The 18,437-nt window shown below is 38.3% G+C and overlaps 1 protein-coding gene across 3 annotated transcripts in view; it reads right to left on the reverse strand.

Moving 5' to 3' along the window:
• Window positions 1-15,059, reverse strand: part of LOC311107940 (TNFAIP3-interacting protein 1-like) — a 49,580-nt gene extending 34,521 nt beyond the window's left edge. Inside the window, exons 1-3 of one of the 3 annotated variants that reach the window (XM_084150565.1) lie at window positions 15,009-15,059; window positions 7,293-7,491; window positions 4,617-4,754 (exon numbers count right to left, since the gene is read on the reverse strand). In XM_084150565.1, the coding sequence (XP_084006691.1) occupies window positions 4,617-4,754; window positions 7,293-7,455 (301 nt within the window). In that variant the 5' untranslated portion in view covers window positions 7,456-7,491; window positions 15,009-15,059. Of the gene's footprint in view, window positions 1-4,616; window positions 4,755-7,292; window positions 7,492-8,128; window positions 8,245-8,706; window positions 8,775-15,008 lie in introns of those variants that run through there. The other 2 variants (XM_084150564.1, XM_084150563.1) reach the window with 2 other exon arrangements.
• Window positions 15,060-18,437: the final 3,378 nt, after the last annotated feature.

The following is an 18,437-nucleotide window of genomic DNA, read 5'->3' on the forward strand; positions in this document are numbered from 1 at the left end:
AGCTCAGTTGATAGAGCATGGCGTTTGCAACGCCAGGGTTGTGGGTTCGATTCCCACGGGGGGCCAGTATAAAAAAAATATGTATTCACTAACTGTAAGTCGCTCTGGATAAGAGCGTCTGCTAAATGACTAAAATATAAAAATGTAAATATAGCCACAGCACTGTTATAGGGTCATTATATAGCCACAGCACTGTTATAGGGTCATTATATAGTCACAGCACTGTTATAGGGTCATTATATAGTCACCGCACGGCTATATGGTCATTATATAGTCACAGCACTGCTATAGGGTCATTATATAGTCACAGCACTGTTATAGGGTCATTATATAGTCACAGCACTGTTATAGGGTCATTATATAGTCACAGCACTATTATAGGGTCATTATATAGTTACAGCACTGCTATAGGGTCATTATATAGTCACAGCACTGTTATAGGGTCATTATATAGTCACAGCACTGTTATAGGGTCATTATATAGTCACAGCACTATTATAGGGTCATTATATAGTTACAGCACTGCTATAGGGTCATTATATAGTCACAGCACTGCTATAGGGTCATTATATAGTCACAGCACTATTATAGGGTCATTATATAGTCATGATACTGTTATAGGGTCATTATATAGTCACAGCACTGCTATATGGTCATTATATAGCCATTATACTGTTATAGGGTCATTATATAGTCACAGCACTGTTATAGGGTCATTATATAGTCACAGCACTATTATAGGGTCATTATATAGTCACGATACTGTTATAGGGTCATTATATAGTCACAGCACTGTTAAAGGGTCATTATATAGTCACAGCACTGTTATAGGGTCATTATAGTGTCACAGCACTGTTATAGGGTCATTATATAGTCACAGCACTGTTATAGGGTCATTATATAGTCACAGCACTGTTATAGGGTCATTATATAGTCATGATACTGTTATAGGGTCATTATATAGCCATTATACTGTTATAGGGTCATTATATAGTCACAGCACTGTTATAGGGTCATTATATAGTCACAGCACTGTTATAGGGTCATTATATAGTCACAGCACTGCTATAGGGTCATTATATATGAGTGTGGTCCTCTGTAGCTCAGCTGGTAGAGCACGGCGCTTGTAACGCCAAGGTAGTGGGTTCGATCCCCGGGACCACCCATACACAAAAAAAAAAAAAAAAAAATGCACGCATGACTGTAAATTGCTTTGGATAAAAGCGTCTTCTAAATGGCATATTATTATTATTATATAGTCACAGCACGGTTATAGGGTCATTATATAGTCACAGCACTGTTATAGGGTCATTATATAGTCACAGCACTGTTATAGGGTCATTATATAGTCACAGAACTGCTATAGGGTCATTATATAGTCACAGCACTGTTATAGGGTCATTATATAGTCACAGCACTGCTATAGGGTCATTATATAGTCACAGCACTGCTATAGGGTCATTATATAGTCACAGCACTGTTATAGGGTCATTATATAGTCACAGCACTGTTATAGGGTCATTATATAGTCTTGATACTGTTATAGGGTCATTATATAGTCACAGCACTGTTATAGGGTCATTATATAGTCACAGCACTGCTATAGGGTCATTATATAGTCACAGCACTATTATAGGGTCATTATATAGTCATGATACTGTTATAGGGTCATTATATAGCCATTATACTGTTATAGGGTCATTATATAGTCACAGCACTGTTATAGGGTCATTATATAGTCACAGCACTGCTATAGGGTCATTATATAGCCATTATACTGTTAAAGGGTCATTATATAGTCACAGCACTATTATAGGGTCATTATATAGTCATGATACTGTTATAGGGTCATTATATAGTCGTGATACTGTTATAGGGTCATTATATAGTCACAGCACTATTATAGGGTCATTATATAGTCACAGCACTGCTATAGGGTCATTATATATGAGTGTGGTCCTCTGTAGCTCAGCTGGTAGAGCACGGCGCTTGTAACGCCAAGGTAGTGGGTTCGATCCCCGGGACCACCCATACACAAAAAAATATATAATGTATGCACGCATGACTGTAAGTCGCTTTGGATAAAAGCGTCTGCTAAATGGCATATTATTATTATTATTATTATTATATAGTCACAGCACGGTTATAGGGTCATTATATAGTCACAGCACTGTTATAGGGTCATTATATAGTCACAGCACTGTTATAGGGTCATTATATAGTCACAGCACTGTTATAGGGTCATTATATAGTCACAGCACTGTTATAGGGTCATTATATAGTCACAGCACTGTTATAGGGTCATTATATAGTCACAGAACTGCTTTAGGGTCATTATATAGTCACAGCACTGTTATAGGGTCATTATATAGTCACAGCACTGTTATAGGGTCATTATATAGTCACAGAACTGCTATATGGTCATTATATAGTCACAGCACTGTTATAGGGTCATTATATAGTCACAGCACTGTTATAGGGTCATTATATAGTCTTGATACTGTTATAGGGTCATTATATAGTCACAGCACTGTTATAGGGTCATTATATAGTCACAGCACTGTTATAGGGTCATTATATAGTCACAGCACTGTTATAGGGTCATTATATAGTCACAGCACTGTTATAGGGTCATTATATAGTCACAGCACTGTTATAGGGTCATTATATAGTCACAGCACTGCTATAGGGTCATTATATAGTCACAGCACTGTCATAGGGTCATTATATAGTCACAGCACTGCTATAGGGTCATTATATAGTCACAGCACTGTTATAGGGTCATTATATAGTCACAGCACTGTTATAGGGTCATTATATAGTCACAGCACTATTATAGGGTAATTATATAGTCACAGCACTGCTATAGGGTCATTATATAGTCACAGCACTATTATAGGGTCATTATATAGTCATGATACTGTTATAGGGTCATTATATAGCCATTATACTGTTATAGGGTCATTATATAGTCACAGCACTGCTATAGGGTCATTATATAGCCATTATACTGTTAAAGGGTCATTATATAGTCACAGCACTATTATAGGGTCATTATATAGTCATGATACTGTTATAGGGTCATTATATAGTCGTGATACTGTTATAGGGTCATTATATAGTCACAGCACTATTATAGGGTCATTATATAGTCACAGCACTGCTATAGGGTCATTATATATGAGTGTGGTCCTCTGTAGCTCAGCTGGTAGAGCACGGCGCTTGTAACGCCAAGGTAGTGGGTTCGATCCCCGGGACCACCCATACACAAAAAAATATAAAATGTATGCACGCATGACTGTAAGTCGCTTTGGATAAAAGCGTCTGCTAAATGGCATATTATTATTATTATTATTATTATATAGTCACAGCACGGTTATAGGGTCATTATATAGTCACAGCACTGCTATAGGGTCATTATATAGTCACAGCACTGTTATATGGTCATTATATAGTCACAGCACTGTTATAGGGTCATTATATAGTCACAGCACTGTTATAGGGTCATTATATAGTCACAGCACTGTTATAGGGTCATTATATAGTCACGATACTGTTATAGGGTCATTATATAGTCACAGCACGGCTATAGGGTCATTATATAGTCATGATACTGTTATAGGGTCATTATATAGCCACAGCACTGTTATATGGTCATTATATAGCCACAGCACTGTTATAGGGTCATTATATAGCCATTATACTGTTATAGGGTCATTATATAGTCACAGCACTGTTAAAGGGTCATTATATAGCCATTATACTGTTATAGGGTCATTATATAGTCACAGCACTGTTAAAGGGTCATTATATAGTCACAGCACTATTATAGGGTCATTATATAGTCATGATACTGTTATAGGGTCATTATATAGTCACAGCACTGTTATAGGGTCATTATATAGTCACAGCACTGTCATATGGTCATTATATAGTCACAGCACTGTTATAGGGTCATTATATAGTCACAGCACTGTTATAGGGTCATTATATAGTCACAGCACTGTTATAGGGTCATTATATAGTCACAGCACTGTTATAGGGTCATTATATAGTGTTAGCAACCACTTACAGAAATCTCAGGGAAAACTTGCTGTTACAGGTCCAATGCAGCTGTTTTCATCTCAATATCAAATAATTTCTGGGTAACAATTAAGTACCTTACTGTGATTTTTTTGTCAATTAAAAATGGTCAAAAAGAAACAAAAATAGTTTCTTAGCAAAGAGCAATTTCTCAAGTAAGAATTTTGCTAGGACTGTCTGGGAGTGGTCTGAGCGGGGAGGGGAAAACTAACAATGTGTTATTGTAGCGTTGTAGGAAGAATCTCCTCCAGACTTTCCATCTCTTTCTTATTGGTCTATTCACTAATTTAACGCATAGTGATGTCACTACGGAAGGCCAAAACAGGCTGAAATTTCAAGTGGTCTTTTCAAACAGCTCTTAGACTAAAATGGCATTACCATTTTCACAATTTCACAGTATTATTCCAACTCATAGTGCAAACATATAAAAACACAGGACAATCACGTTTTTTGACTGCACTGGGCCATTGATGATAACATACTGCTGTAAATCATGAATAATCCGTTAGGAAACCCCATCTCTGATCCCATACCCTGCGTCTCAGTCTGAACAGGTCGTCCCATACTGAAGCTGGAGGTAGAAGACTTCAGGGCCTCGTTGTCTCTGACCAGCTCCTCGACACGCTGACGCAACGTAGACGCCTCCGACTGAGACTCCTCCAACAGGTCTCCTACACACCAGGACAGACAGACAGACATTAGTAACAACATCCACATTTACAGTAGTAACAGACTGCTCCAACAGGTCTCCTACACACCAGACAGACAGACAGACATTAGTAACAACATCCACATTTACAGTAGTAACAGACTCCTCCAACAGGTCTCCTACACACCAGACAGACATTAGTAACAACATCCACATTTACAGTAGTAACAGACTGCTCCAACAGGTCTCCTACACACCAGGACAGACAGACGGACATTAGTAACAACATCCACATTTACAGTAGTAACATACTGCTCCAACAGGTCTCCTACACACAAGACAGACAGACAGACATTAGGAACAACATCCACATTTACAGTAGTAACAGACTGCTCCAACAGGTCTCCTACACACCAGACAGACAGACATTAGTAACAACATCCACATTTACAGTAGTAACAGACTGCTCCAACAGGTCTCCTACACACCAGACAGACAGACATTAGTAACAACATCCACATTTACAGTAGTAACAGACTGCTCCAACAGGTCTCCTACACACCAGACAGACAGACAGACATTAGGAACAACATCCACATTTACAGTAGTAACAGACTGCTCCAACAGGTCTCCTACACACCAGACAGACAGACATTAGTAACAACATCCACATTTACAGTAGTAACAGACTGCTCCAACAGGTCTCCTACACACCAGACAGACAGACATTAGTAACAACATCCACATTTACAGTAGTAACAGACTGCTCCAACAGGTCTCCTACACACCAGACAGACAGACAGACATTAGGAACAACATCCACATTTACAGTAGTAACAGACTGCTCCAACAGGTCTCCTACACACCAGACAGACAGACATTAGTAACAACATCCACATTTACAGTAGTAACAGACTGCTCCAACAGGTCTCCTACACACCAGACAGACAGACATTAGTAACAACATCCACATTTACAGTAGTAACAGACTGCTCCAACAGGTCTCCTACACACCAGACAGACAGACAGACATTAGGAACAACATCCACATTTACAGTAGTAACAGACTGCTCCAACAGGTCTCCTACACACCAGGACAGACAGACATTAGTAACAACATCCACATTTACAGTAGTAACAGACTGCTCCAACAGGTCTCCTACACACCAGACAGACAGACATTAGTAACAACATCCACATTTACAGTAGTAACAGACTCCTCCAACAGGTCTCCTACACACCAGACAGACAGACATTAGTAACAACATCCACATTTACAGTAGTAACAGACTGCTCCAACAGGTCTCCTACACACCAGACAGACAGACATTAGTAACAACATCCACATTTACAGTAGTAACAGACTGCTCCAACAGGTCTCCTACACACCAGACAGACAGACAGACATTAGGAACAACATCCACATTTACAGTAGTAGCAGACTCCTCCAACAGGTCTCCTACACACCAGACAGACAGACGGCTAAAAACATCTTGATTTGAAGTAGGCCTAGTCATTTGTTCATTTTGGGGTTGTGGCATTTAGCTGAATATGTTATTCATAGCCTACATGGCCTATAATACATCAAGGATAGACCGTAGCTTATGCTTCTGATGACTAACAACTAAATCATGCCGGCCCTGAGAACATTACTCATTAAAGAGAAACAGCACATTACCAAAGAATGGACCACGCCAACCCAAACCTCACTAGTCAAATGTCACTACAGAGAAACTCCCTGCAAACATTACAGCACATAACCAAAGAATGGAATCAGGCCTAACCACATTCTTCCTACAAGGCTATGAGAACGGAATATGTAGCTATAATGTTATAGGTCACAACACTAATCTAGACAGATGAGAGTGTGACGAGGGTTGAGGTCCTGGTTGTGTAGGGTATGGTGTTGAGATCTGTCAGATCAGATGTAGTTAACCCAGGTCTACTGCTGTTCTGTGGTCAGATAGATCAGATGTAGTTAACCCAGGTCTACTGCTGTTCTGTACAGTGGTCAGATCAGATGTAGTTAACCCAGGTCTACTGCTGTTCTGTACAGTGGTCAGATCAGATGTAGTTAACCCAGGTCTACTGCTGTTCTGTACAGTGGTCAGATCAGATGTAGTTAACCCAGGTCTACGGTCTAACCCAGTGGCATTGGTACAATGTCACAAGTCCCTCCACTAATACAGGTCGATGAGGGGGATGTTGACTAAAGAACTGTGGTCTTACATGGAGTAGAATCATTTCAGTTAAACCCAGAACTAAAATCATGCGTAATTTGGTCAGATGCCCGATTATCTTTTTATGTTTTCTGTCCACGAGAGATTAGGATCATAATAAAGAGCTGGTGATCTAGACCAGAGAGGTAGGCTATATCAGATTAGGATCATAATAAAGAGCTGGTGATCTAGACCAGAGAGGTAGGCTATATCAGATTAGGATCATAATAAAGAGCTGGTGATCTAGACCAGAGAGGTAGGCTATATCAGATTAGGATCATAATAAAGAGCTGGTGATCTAGACCAGAGAGGTAGGCTATATCAGAAAAGCAGGTACGGACCTAAACTCTTGAGTCCCTTCATCCTCTCTCTGAGAACGCTGTTCTCTTCCAGTAGTTGTCTGTAGCTTCCCACTCCACTGCTGCTGCCCTCCTCCCTGGCCTCTCTGGCCTTAGCCTCAACCCCGCCTGGGTCGTAGATACGATAGGGCCCTTTTCCTTCCATCGCCACTGCTTCACTTACCAGGCATGGTGCTGGGAACTGGAGGAACAACAGAACTGAAAGGTCAATAGGAAAGAACCAATACAAAGCGCAAACCTCATACTACCTCATATAGGAGAAGTACTAACCTCATATAGGAGGAGAAGTACTAACATCATAAAGGATGATAAATATGAACCTCATACTACTTCATATAGGAGGAGTACTAACCTCATACAGGAGGAGAAGTACTAACCTCATATACGAGGAGAAGTTTGGTTATATAACAAGCATTGTTTTGATTCCCCACCCTAAACCATTTACAATGCAAAGCTTCTTGAACGCCACCATCAAAGGGACTTCTGCAAAAGCTATTTCGAGACAATCATTTGAATGTGTAACTTACAAAACACTGATGTGGTAGGGTCATTGAGTGATAACAAGGTTTCCCTTTGAAAAATGACGCAATATTAAACTTAACTTCCAGACAGACAGATGAGAAACAAAGACATTGTACAGTAACCAGATTATTTAATATGCCCTAGCTAGTGCAGTTGACATCCGTCGCAAAATATAATAATGATATGAAAGACAAGACATTGTTTTAGAAAAGGTCAACATCCAAACCAATTGAAAGTGGATGTTGTCATGAGATGTGATAACATCAACCCAACATCATCAACATGACCCAACTCACTCTGCCGTCTTTTCGGCCTCTCTTTCTTTCTTCGTTCATTATTGATTAGAAGAAGAGACGGCTAAAGTATCCAGCCCAGAAAAGATAAAGGTCCCTGATTAGATGACAAGCGAGAACAACATCTCTCGTGGTTCAGTAGTTAGTAACTTAGTTAGCAGCGACATCCGATAGTTACTCTGGCTTAGCTAATGTTAGTCATGAAGCTAGCTAGCTAGCGCACGTTAGTCATCAGTTGCTATGCTAGGATGCCGAAAAACCATCAGCTAGTTAACGTCAGCTAACACGTAGAAGATCGGACTGTTTAGCAAGCTTACATTATGCTTACTTGAACGATAGCTAATTAACGTTATCGCTAGTTGTCAAAGTATTTATACAAGATAACAACCTGGTTAACCCGTTAGCTGATTGTCATGCAAATGCTAGCTAACATGACAGAATAGATCTTACAGATAACTAACTAACTAGCCATTTGCTACGCATCAAAAGCAGTGTCTGTTTCCAGATAACGTAGCTAGCCAGCTTTAAATTAATGTCATAGTAACCAAAGAACAAAGAGATCGTTGGCTTGTGTTAGCTACCTTTCCGCTTCAGCGACTCCTTCGATTTGCCCAGACACTAATTGCGGAAGTGGTCTCTGCTGTAACCTGGGAAATTCCACCGCGCTGTAGTCTGATGTTGTAAACAGCTGTGGTTGACAACCAGGCCGACCAATGCAGAAGCTTGCCACAGGCTGGTTTAATCTTTAAAGAGACAGTGCGGGGTTTTGCGCCAAACCTTCGTAGTGTAGGGATTGGTAAAAAGCCGAGGGATGGACCTGGAGTCATGTAACCCTTCTCAAATTCATAGACAGAGCTATAGATGCAAGACCTGACCATCCATGATATAATTTAATACAATTTCATTTGATTAAATTTTCGATTTGATCACAATTAGAGTTTTAACCATGTTATGAGGCTATACAGTGTTTGTTTACGTTTATGTTGTTTACAAACATTGGAGTAAAACAAGTTTATTTGTTGGGGTTCTGATGGGGTACGACAGTTGAACTAAGCTTATGAGGCATTTATAAATTATATTCTTCAAGAATCAATGGGTGGGTATATATCATTAATTTACAAGTCCAAAAAAGTATGTAGCAACTAAGGATTCTAGCTATAAACTCCAAACCTATAGGCAGAGGCTGTAGGACAGTCACACAGACTTCACTACTCCTTTAAAAGCCTATTTCCATGATGTTCTATATATGCACATATGAACTCTGGGACAACCTTGATAAAAGTACCAACACCAGCATGCATAGGCCCACTGCAGATAGGTCTATGATCAACAAAATGTGTTCTTCTGCTCAGTTATTTTCAAAGATAGGAATCTCTTGATGGGTGGCTTCCATACACTAGATTCTACCAAAACCAACAGTGACATCTTGTGGAAAATAAAATAATACCTAAACATGAACTGCTATTGACTAAAATATGTGAGACAGTGGGGACCTGTTTCTGTACCATAGAGATAGATAAAGCACTCATCTTTGTGTCTGTGCCATTATAACATCTGTGACAGCGCCATTGAGGCTATCTCCATTTTGAAGAAGTCAATTTTCTTCTTCACGATTGGCTGATCCCTCCTGATGACCCGGTTGGACATGAGTCCAACAGGGTCACCAGGAGGGATCAGCCAAGGAAGTTGGAAGTCCCACCCAGTTGACTACATTACAATGGTGGAAGCCCTCAATGGCGCTGCCCATGCTAAAACAGCCTTTTGGCCACTAGAGGCCTCTCTCATTCTCTATGGTCTGTAGGACCCATTGGACACCATATTCTGGGTTGAGGAGTAAAATCATCTGATTACAAAAAAAACAGTATGTGTAATCAGTTACATTACCAGCAAATATGTTGTAATCAGATTACAGATACTTTTGAAAAACTAGATGATTACTTCTCGGATTACTTTTAAATTCAGAAAGGATGTTTTCTCAATTACATTCAAATCAGCATTGAAAAAAAGTGCAAGTGTAAGTTTGTTCCACCTCAGCGAGTCTGATTACAAGTCAGAGACCACTATGATGACACACCAAATGATGACCACCAATCAGAGACCACTATGATAACACACCAAATGATGACCACCAATCAGAGACCACTATGATGACACACCAAATGATGACCACCAATCAGAGACCACCATGATGACACACCAAATGATTACCACCAATCAGAGACCACTATGATGACACACCAAATGATGACCACCAATCAGAGACCACTATGATGACACACCAAATGATGACCACCGATCAGAGACCACTATGATGACACACCAAATGATGACCACCAATCAGAGACCACTATGATGACACACCAAATGATGACCACCAATCAGAGACCACTATGATGACACACCAAATGATGACCACCAATCAGAGACCACTATGATGACACACCAAATGATGACCACCAATCAGAGACCACTATGATGACACACCAAATGATGACCACCAATCAGAGACCACTATGATGACACACCAAATGATGACCACCAGTCAGAGACCACTATGATGACACACCAAATGATGACCACCAATCAGAGACCACTATGATGACACACCAAATGATGACCACCAATCAGAGACCACTATGATGACACACCAAATGATGACCACCAGTCAGAGACCACTATGATGACACACCAAATGATGACCACCAATCAGAGACCACTATGATGACACACCAAATGATGACCACCAATCAGAGACCACTATGATGACACACCAAATGATGACCACCAATCAGAGACCACTATGATGACACACCAAATGATGACCACCAATCAGAGACCACTATGATGACACACCAAATGATGACCACCAGTCAGAGACCACTATGATGACACACCAAATGATGACCACCAATCAGAGACCACTATGATGACACACCAAATGATGACCACCAATCAGAGACCACCATGATGACACACCAAATGATGACCACCAATCAGAGACCACTATGATAACACACCAAATGATGACCACCAATCAGAGACCACTATGATGACACACCAAATGATGACCACCAATCAGAGACCACTATGATGACACACCAAATGATGACCACCAATCAGAGACCACTATGATGACACACCAAATGATGACCACCAATCAGAGACCACTATGATGACACACCAAATGATGACCACCAATCAGAGACCACTATGATGACACACCAAATGATGACCACCAATCAGAGACCACTATGATGACACACCAAATGATGACCACCAATCAGAGACCACTATGATGACACACCAAATGATGACCACCAATCAGAGACCACTATGATGACACACCAAATGATGACCACCAATCAGAGACCACTATGATGACACACCAAATGATGACCACCAGTCAGAGACCACTATGATGACACACCAAATGCGTTTTCTGGATGCTTTTTATCTTCTAATGCCTCTTAAGGGAAAGGTAATCTGAAAGTAATCAAATTACGTTACTGAGTTTGGGTCATCCAAAAGTTACATTACTGATTACAATTTTGGACAGGTAACTAGTAACTGTAACGGATTACATTTAGAAAGTAACCTAGCCAACCCTGACCATAACCAGCACTCCTAGCCAACCTTAGGCCTACAAGACTGAAAAGCTTTGTTTCTGGTATGGGGGCGACACAACAGATCACTCATGTCAGGCCAGGTAACCATCACAATGGTTCAAACTTGGCCCACTGCTATCTTTTCATTCTTCCCTTTCCATCAAACCTGGTCGGGCGGCACGCAGACAACCTAGATTCAAACCCAGTTGGGACTAAAGACAGTGTTAGCACACTGAGCTAAAGCTTAGTCAAATCTGTTTTTCAACAACATTAATCTTCTAGCGCTGTAAAAATTCACATTTGGCGTTACGTAACCAACAAAACATGTTTATATTGTGAAACAAGAAAAACTGCAAAATGTTGTCTTGCTAAACAGGAATAATTCTATTTTATTGCTTATCTTGAACATCGTCTCACTGGTTTTGAATAGAGTAGAATAGAGTAGAATAGAGTACAGTAGAGTAGAATAGAGTAGAATAGAGTAGAATAGAGTACAGTAGAGTAGAATATAGTAGAATAGAGTACAGTAGAGCAGAATAGAGTAGAATATAGTACAGTAGAGCAGAATAGAGTAGAATAGAGTAGAATAGAGTACAGTAGAGTAGAATAGAGTACAGTAGAGTAGAGTAGAATAGTGTACAGTAGAGTACAGTAGAGTAGAATAGAGTAGAATAGAGTAGAATAGAGTAGAATAGAGTAGAATAGAGTACAGTAGAGTAGAGTAGAGTAGAATAGAGTACAGTAGAGTAGAATAGAGTAGAATAGAGTACAGTAGAGTAGAATAGAGTAGAATAGAGTAGAATAGAGTACAGTAGAGTAGAATAGAGTAGAATAGAGTAGAATAGAGTACAGTAGAGTACAGTAGAGTACAGTAGAGTAGAATAGAGTACAGTAGAGTAGAGTAGAATAGAGTAGAATAGAGTACAGTAGAGTAGAATAGAGTAGAGTAGAGTAGAGTAGAATAGAGTAGAGTAGAGTAGAGTAGAATAGAGTAGAATAGAGTAGAATAGAGTAGAATATAGTAGAATAGAATAGAGTAGAATAGAGTACAGTAGAGTAGAATAGAGTAGAATAGAGTAGAATAGAGTAGAATAGAGTACAGTAGAGTAGAATAGAGTAGAATAGAGCAGAATAGAGTATAATATAGTACAGTAGAGCAGAATAGAGTAGAATAGAGTAGAATAGAGTACAGTAGAGTAGAATAGAGTAGAATAGAGTAGAATAGAATAGAGTAGAATAGAGTACAGTAGAGTAGAATAGAGTAGAATAGAGTAGAATAGAGTAGAATAGAGTAGAATAGAGTACAGTAGAGTAGAATAGAGTAGAATAGAGCAGAATAGAGTATAATATAGTACAGTAGAGCAAAATAGAGTAGAATAGAGTAGAATAGAGTACAGTAGAGTAGAATAGAGTAGAATAGAGTACAGTAGAGTAGAATAGAGTAGAATAGAGTACAGTAGAGTAGAATAGAGTAGAATAGAGTAGAATAGAGTAGAATAGAGTACAGTAGATTAGAATAGAGTAGAATAGAGTAGAATAATAATAATATAATAATAATATGCCATTTAGCAGACGCTTTTATCCAACGCGACTTACAGTCATGCGTGCATACATTTTTGTGTATGGGTGGTCCCGGGGATCGAACCCACTACCTTGGCGTTACAAGCGCCGTGCTCTACCAGCTGAGCTATAGAGTACAGTAGAGTAGAATAGCGTAGAATAGAGTAGAACAGAGCACAGTAGAGTAGAATAGAGTAGAATAGAGTAGAATAGAATAGAGTACAGTACAGTACAGTAGAGTAGAGTAGAATAGAGTATAGTAGAATAGAGTAGAGTAGAGTAGAATAGAATAGAGTAGAATAGAGTACAGTAGAGTAGAATATAGTACAGTAGAGTATAATAGAGTATAATAGAGTAGAATAGAGTAGAATATAATAGAATAGAGTACAGTAGAGTAGAATATAGTAGAATAGAGTAGAATAGAGTACAGTAGTGTAGAATATAGTAGAATAGAGTAGAATAGAGTAGAATAGAGTATAATAGAGTGCAGTAGAGTAGAATAGAGTAGAATAGAGTACAGTAGAGTAGAATAGAGTAGAATAGAGTATAATAGAGTGCAGTATAGTAGAATATAGTAGAATAGAGTATAATAGAGTATAATAGAGTGCAGTAGAGTAGAATAGAGTAGAATAGAGTAGAATAGAGTACAGTAGAGTAGAATAGAGTAGAATAGAGTATAATAGAGTGCAGTAGAGTAGAATATAGTAGAATAGAGTAGAATAGAGTACAGTAGAGTAGAATAGAGTAGAATAGAGTAGAATAGAGTAGAATAGAGTAGAATAGAGTAGAATAGAGTACAGTAGAGTAGAATAGAGTAGATGGAGCCAGATCTAACACAAATCTACATTAAAATCGTTTTTTAGTCCAGGACTCGGATTCATCTGTCCGGGTGGATACTGGCCCTTGATCTAGTGGGCTCTGGGCTTGTGAGAGGTGGGTCGTGAGTTATGAGAAAACATCTCAAATCACATACAATTTCTTCTTAATTTAGGTCGTTGGAGGACGATTCGGGTCATGGGAGGACGGTCAATTTCTCATTTCGGTCTCGAGCACTTTGGTCATTCAAGTTTCACAAAAACATTTTAATTAATATATTTTAAATATCAAAAGTTATCAAAAGTTATTTTCTTCTTTGTAGGAATGAACGTCAAAAAATTTGCCGTAATACATGGCTCACTTTTGACTGATATTTGCATGGTGTACACTGTTCAGTATAGGGTTTGTTTTTCATAACTCAGATTTAGTGTTAATGCACACCAATTGTAATTTTTAATTTGGAGTGATTACAGAAATGTCATGTTATAATTTCTAATGTGTTTTTTGAACAAATATTACCTATAATTACTCCTCTAGAAAGGTTTGTAAAACAATTTCTAAACAGTCAAAGAGATAATATTACATCACATAAATTGAATTAAATGAAAAAAACATGAATTTTAGATTATAGGAAGAGTATCATATTTATATTTATGATGTATTTGTCTGAGATAATTATAATGATATTCTATATTAAATGAACCTTTTTAATATTAACAATAATTTTTTTTCACTAACTCGCCCATGTACGCACATTAGACGATTCATTCAGCATGAACAAGTCAAGAGTCAAAAAGCTTAAACACAGGACTCTTCATAACCCGTTGAACTATCTTATAACATCAAACAAAATTAAATCTATATATACCATTTGGCAAAAAAGTCAACAAACATAAACTCACCCACACATTGAACGTGTGTCCGAGAGGTGCATTGTAAGGAAACTGGTGAATAGGGGGGGGGGGGGGGAAGTAATTTCATTGTTTTTAGAGAGACATGGGGAATTCCCACATAGAGAAAATGGCCTGATACAGTTCATAGCCTGAACAGAGGAGAACAGAGCAGAGCAGGGGGACCTGGGCTCTGTCTAACTGCGCAGTGGTGTAGCCTGGTCTGGCCCGAAGTGAACAACACAACACAACACAGCAGAACAGACACGATCAATGCTATCAGTCTGCTAATGTGTTAGTTATATTCTACACAGGAATGCTAGAGTTGCATCGTACTCTTTATGAATCAAAACTCAAGTATACTGGAAATTAAATGGCGGAGGTCTCATATGTGTCTTTTGCACATTTAGTTTACAAAACACAGCCATTAATGTCCATACAATATAAGGCCTAATAACCAAGTTTAATCTCGTTTATTTTAAACACAATTTGTACAATTTGACATGAAGAGAATCCGACAAAATGGTCTTACTTCACAGCAGTCAGAAAGGACGATCCTGCAACACAGGGTGATGATCTGACAATGCATTGCAAAGACGGCTTGCTATTTACCTTCATCTATTCATATATAATAATTCACATGAAATAGGGATAATTTAGAGGTTGTGTCAGTATGTAGTCTTTGTTTAAATGAGCAGTGTTGGGCTGCTGCACGGTGCAGTCTGTACTCTACATGTTGCCATGGATCTCTTGGCCTAACGTAGGGGATTTCCTCCTCTCTCAAAACCCTTTTAAAAAAAATATACTTTCCGCTTTTAAGACGGCTTGACAACAGCTGCACTCACAAATACAGCTCATCACATACAGTACATCATACAGTACATTATACAGTACATTATACAGTACATCATACAGTACATCAGACAGTACATCATACATCATACAGTACGTCATACATTATACAGTACATAATACAGTACATCATACATTATATCTTACAGTACATCATACATTATACAGTACATCATACATTATACAATACATCATACAGTACATCATACATCATACAGTACGTCATACATTATACAGTACATTATACAGTACATCATACATTATACAATACATCATACAGTACATCATACATCATACAGTAGATCATACAGTACATCATACAGTACATCATACAGTACATCAGACAGTACATCATACATCATACAGTACATCATACATCATACAGTACGTCATACATTATACAGTACATAATACAGTACATCATACATTATATCATACAGTACATCATACATTATACAATACATCATACAGTACATCATACATCATACAGTAGATCATACAGTACATCATACAGTACATCCTACATCATACAGTACATCATACATCATACAGTACATCATACATCATACAGTACATCACACAATACATCATACGTTATACAGTACATCATACAGTACATCATACAGTACATCATACAGTACATCCTACATCATACAGTACATCATACATCATACAGTACATCATACATCATACAGTACATCACACAATACATCATACGTTATACAGTACATCATACAGTACGTCATACATCATACAGTACATTATACAGTACGTCATACATCATACAGTACATTATACAGTACGTCATACATCATACAGTACATTATACAGTACGTCATACATCATACAGTACATCATACAGTACATCATACAGTACATCACACAATACATCATACATCATACAGTACATCATACAGTACATCATACAGTACATCATACAGTACATCATACAGTACATCATACAGTACATCATACATCATACAGTACATTATACAATACATCATACATCATACAGTACATCATACAGTACATCATACAGTACATCACACAATACATCATACAATACATCATACAGTACATCACACAATACATCATACATCATACAGTACATTATACAGTACATCATACAGTACATCATACAGTACATCATACAGTACATTATACAGTACATCATACAGTACATCATACAGTACATCATACAGTACATCACACAATACATCATACAGTACATCATACAGTACATCATACAGTACATTATACAGTACATCATACATCATACAGTACATCATACAGTACATCATACAGTACATCATACATCATACAGTACATCATACATCATACAGTACATCATACAGTACATCATACAGTACATCATACATCATACAGTACATTATACAGTACGTCATACATCATACAGTACATCATACAGTACATCATACAGTACATCACACAATACATCATACATCATACAGTACATTATACAGTACATCATACATCATACAGTACATTATACAGTACATCATACAGCTCATTCCATACAGTAGAGTGAGACATTGTGAGGCCTCTTGTCAGTCGTCACAGAAGCTGTCTGACATGACTATATTCTAACCACAGGAGGCTGGTGCCACCTTAATTGGGGAGGATGGGCTCGTGGTAATGGCTGGAGCGGAATGGGTGGAATGGTATCAAACACATGGTTTCCATACATCATACAGTAGATCATACAGTACATCATACAGTACATCATACATCATACAGTACGTCATACATTATACAGTACATAATACAGTACATCATACATTATATCATACAGTACATCATACATTATACAATACATCATACAGTACATCATACATCATACAGTAGATCATACAGTACATCATACAGTACATCCTACATCATACAGTACATCATACATCATACAGTACATCATACATCATACAGTACATCACACAATACATCATACGTTATACAGTACATCATACAGTACATCATACAGTACATCATACAGTACATCCTACATCATACAGTACATCATACATCATACAGTACATCACACAATACATCATACGTTATACAGTACATCATACAGTACGTCATACATCATACAGTACATTATACAGTACGTCATACATCATACAGTACATCATACAGTACATCATACAGTACATCATACAGTACATCATACATCATACAGTACATTATACAGTACATCATACATCATACAGTACATTATACAGTACATCATACAGCTCATTCCATACAGTAGAGTGAGACATTGTGAGGCCTCTTGTCAGTAGTCACAGAAGCTGTCTGACATGACTATATTCTAACCACAGGAGGCTGGTGCCACCTTAATTGGGGAGGATGGGCTCGTGGTAATGGCTGGAGAGGAATGGGTGGAATGGTATCAAACACATGGTTTCCATGGTTTCCAGGTGTTTGATGCCATTCCATTCGCTCCGTTCCAGACATTATTATGAGCCGTCCTCCCCTCAGCAGCCTCCACTGATTCTAGCTGTACATGTAACTAACTAGTCACTGAGTGGACAACACATTAAGAACACCTTCCTAATATAGAGTAGCACA

This window comes from Coregonus lavaretus (genome assembly GCF_964263955.1).
Source record: "Coregonus lavaretus genome assembly, chromosome: 32".
Taxonomy (NCBI): domain Eukaryota; kingdom Metazoa; phylum Chordata; class Actinopteri; order Salmoniformes; family Salmonidae; genus Coregonus; species Coregonus lavaretus.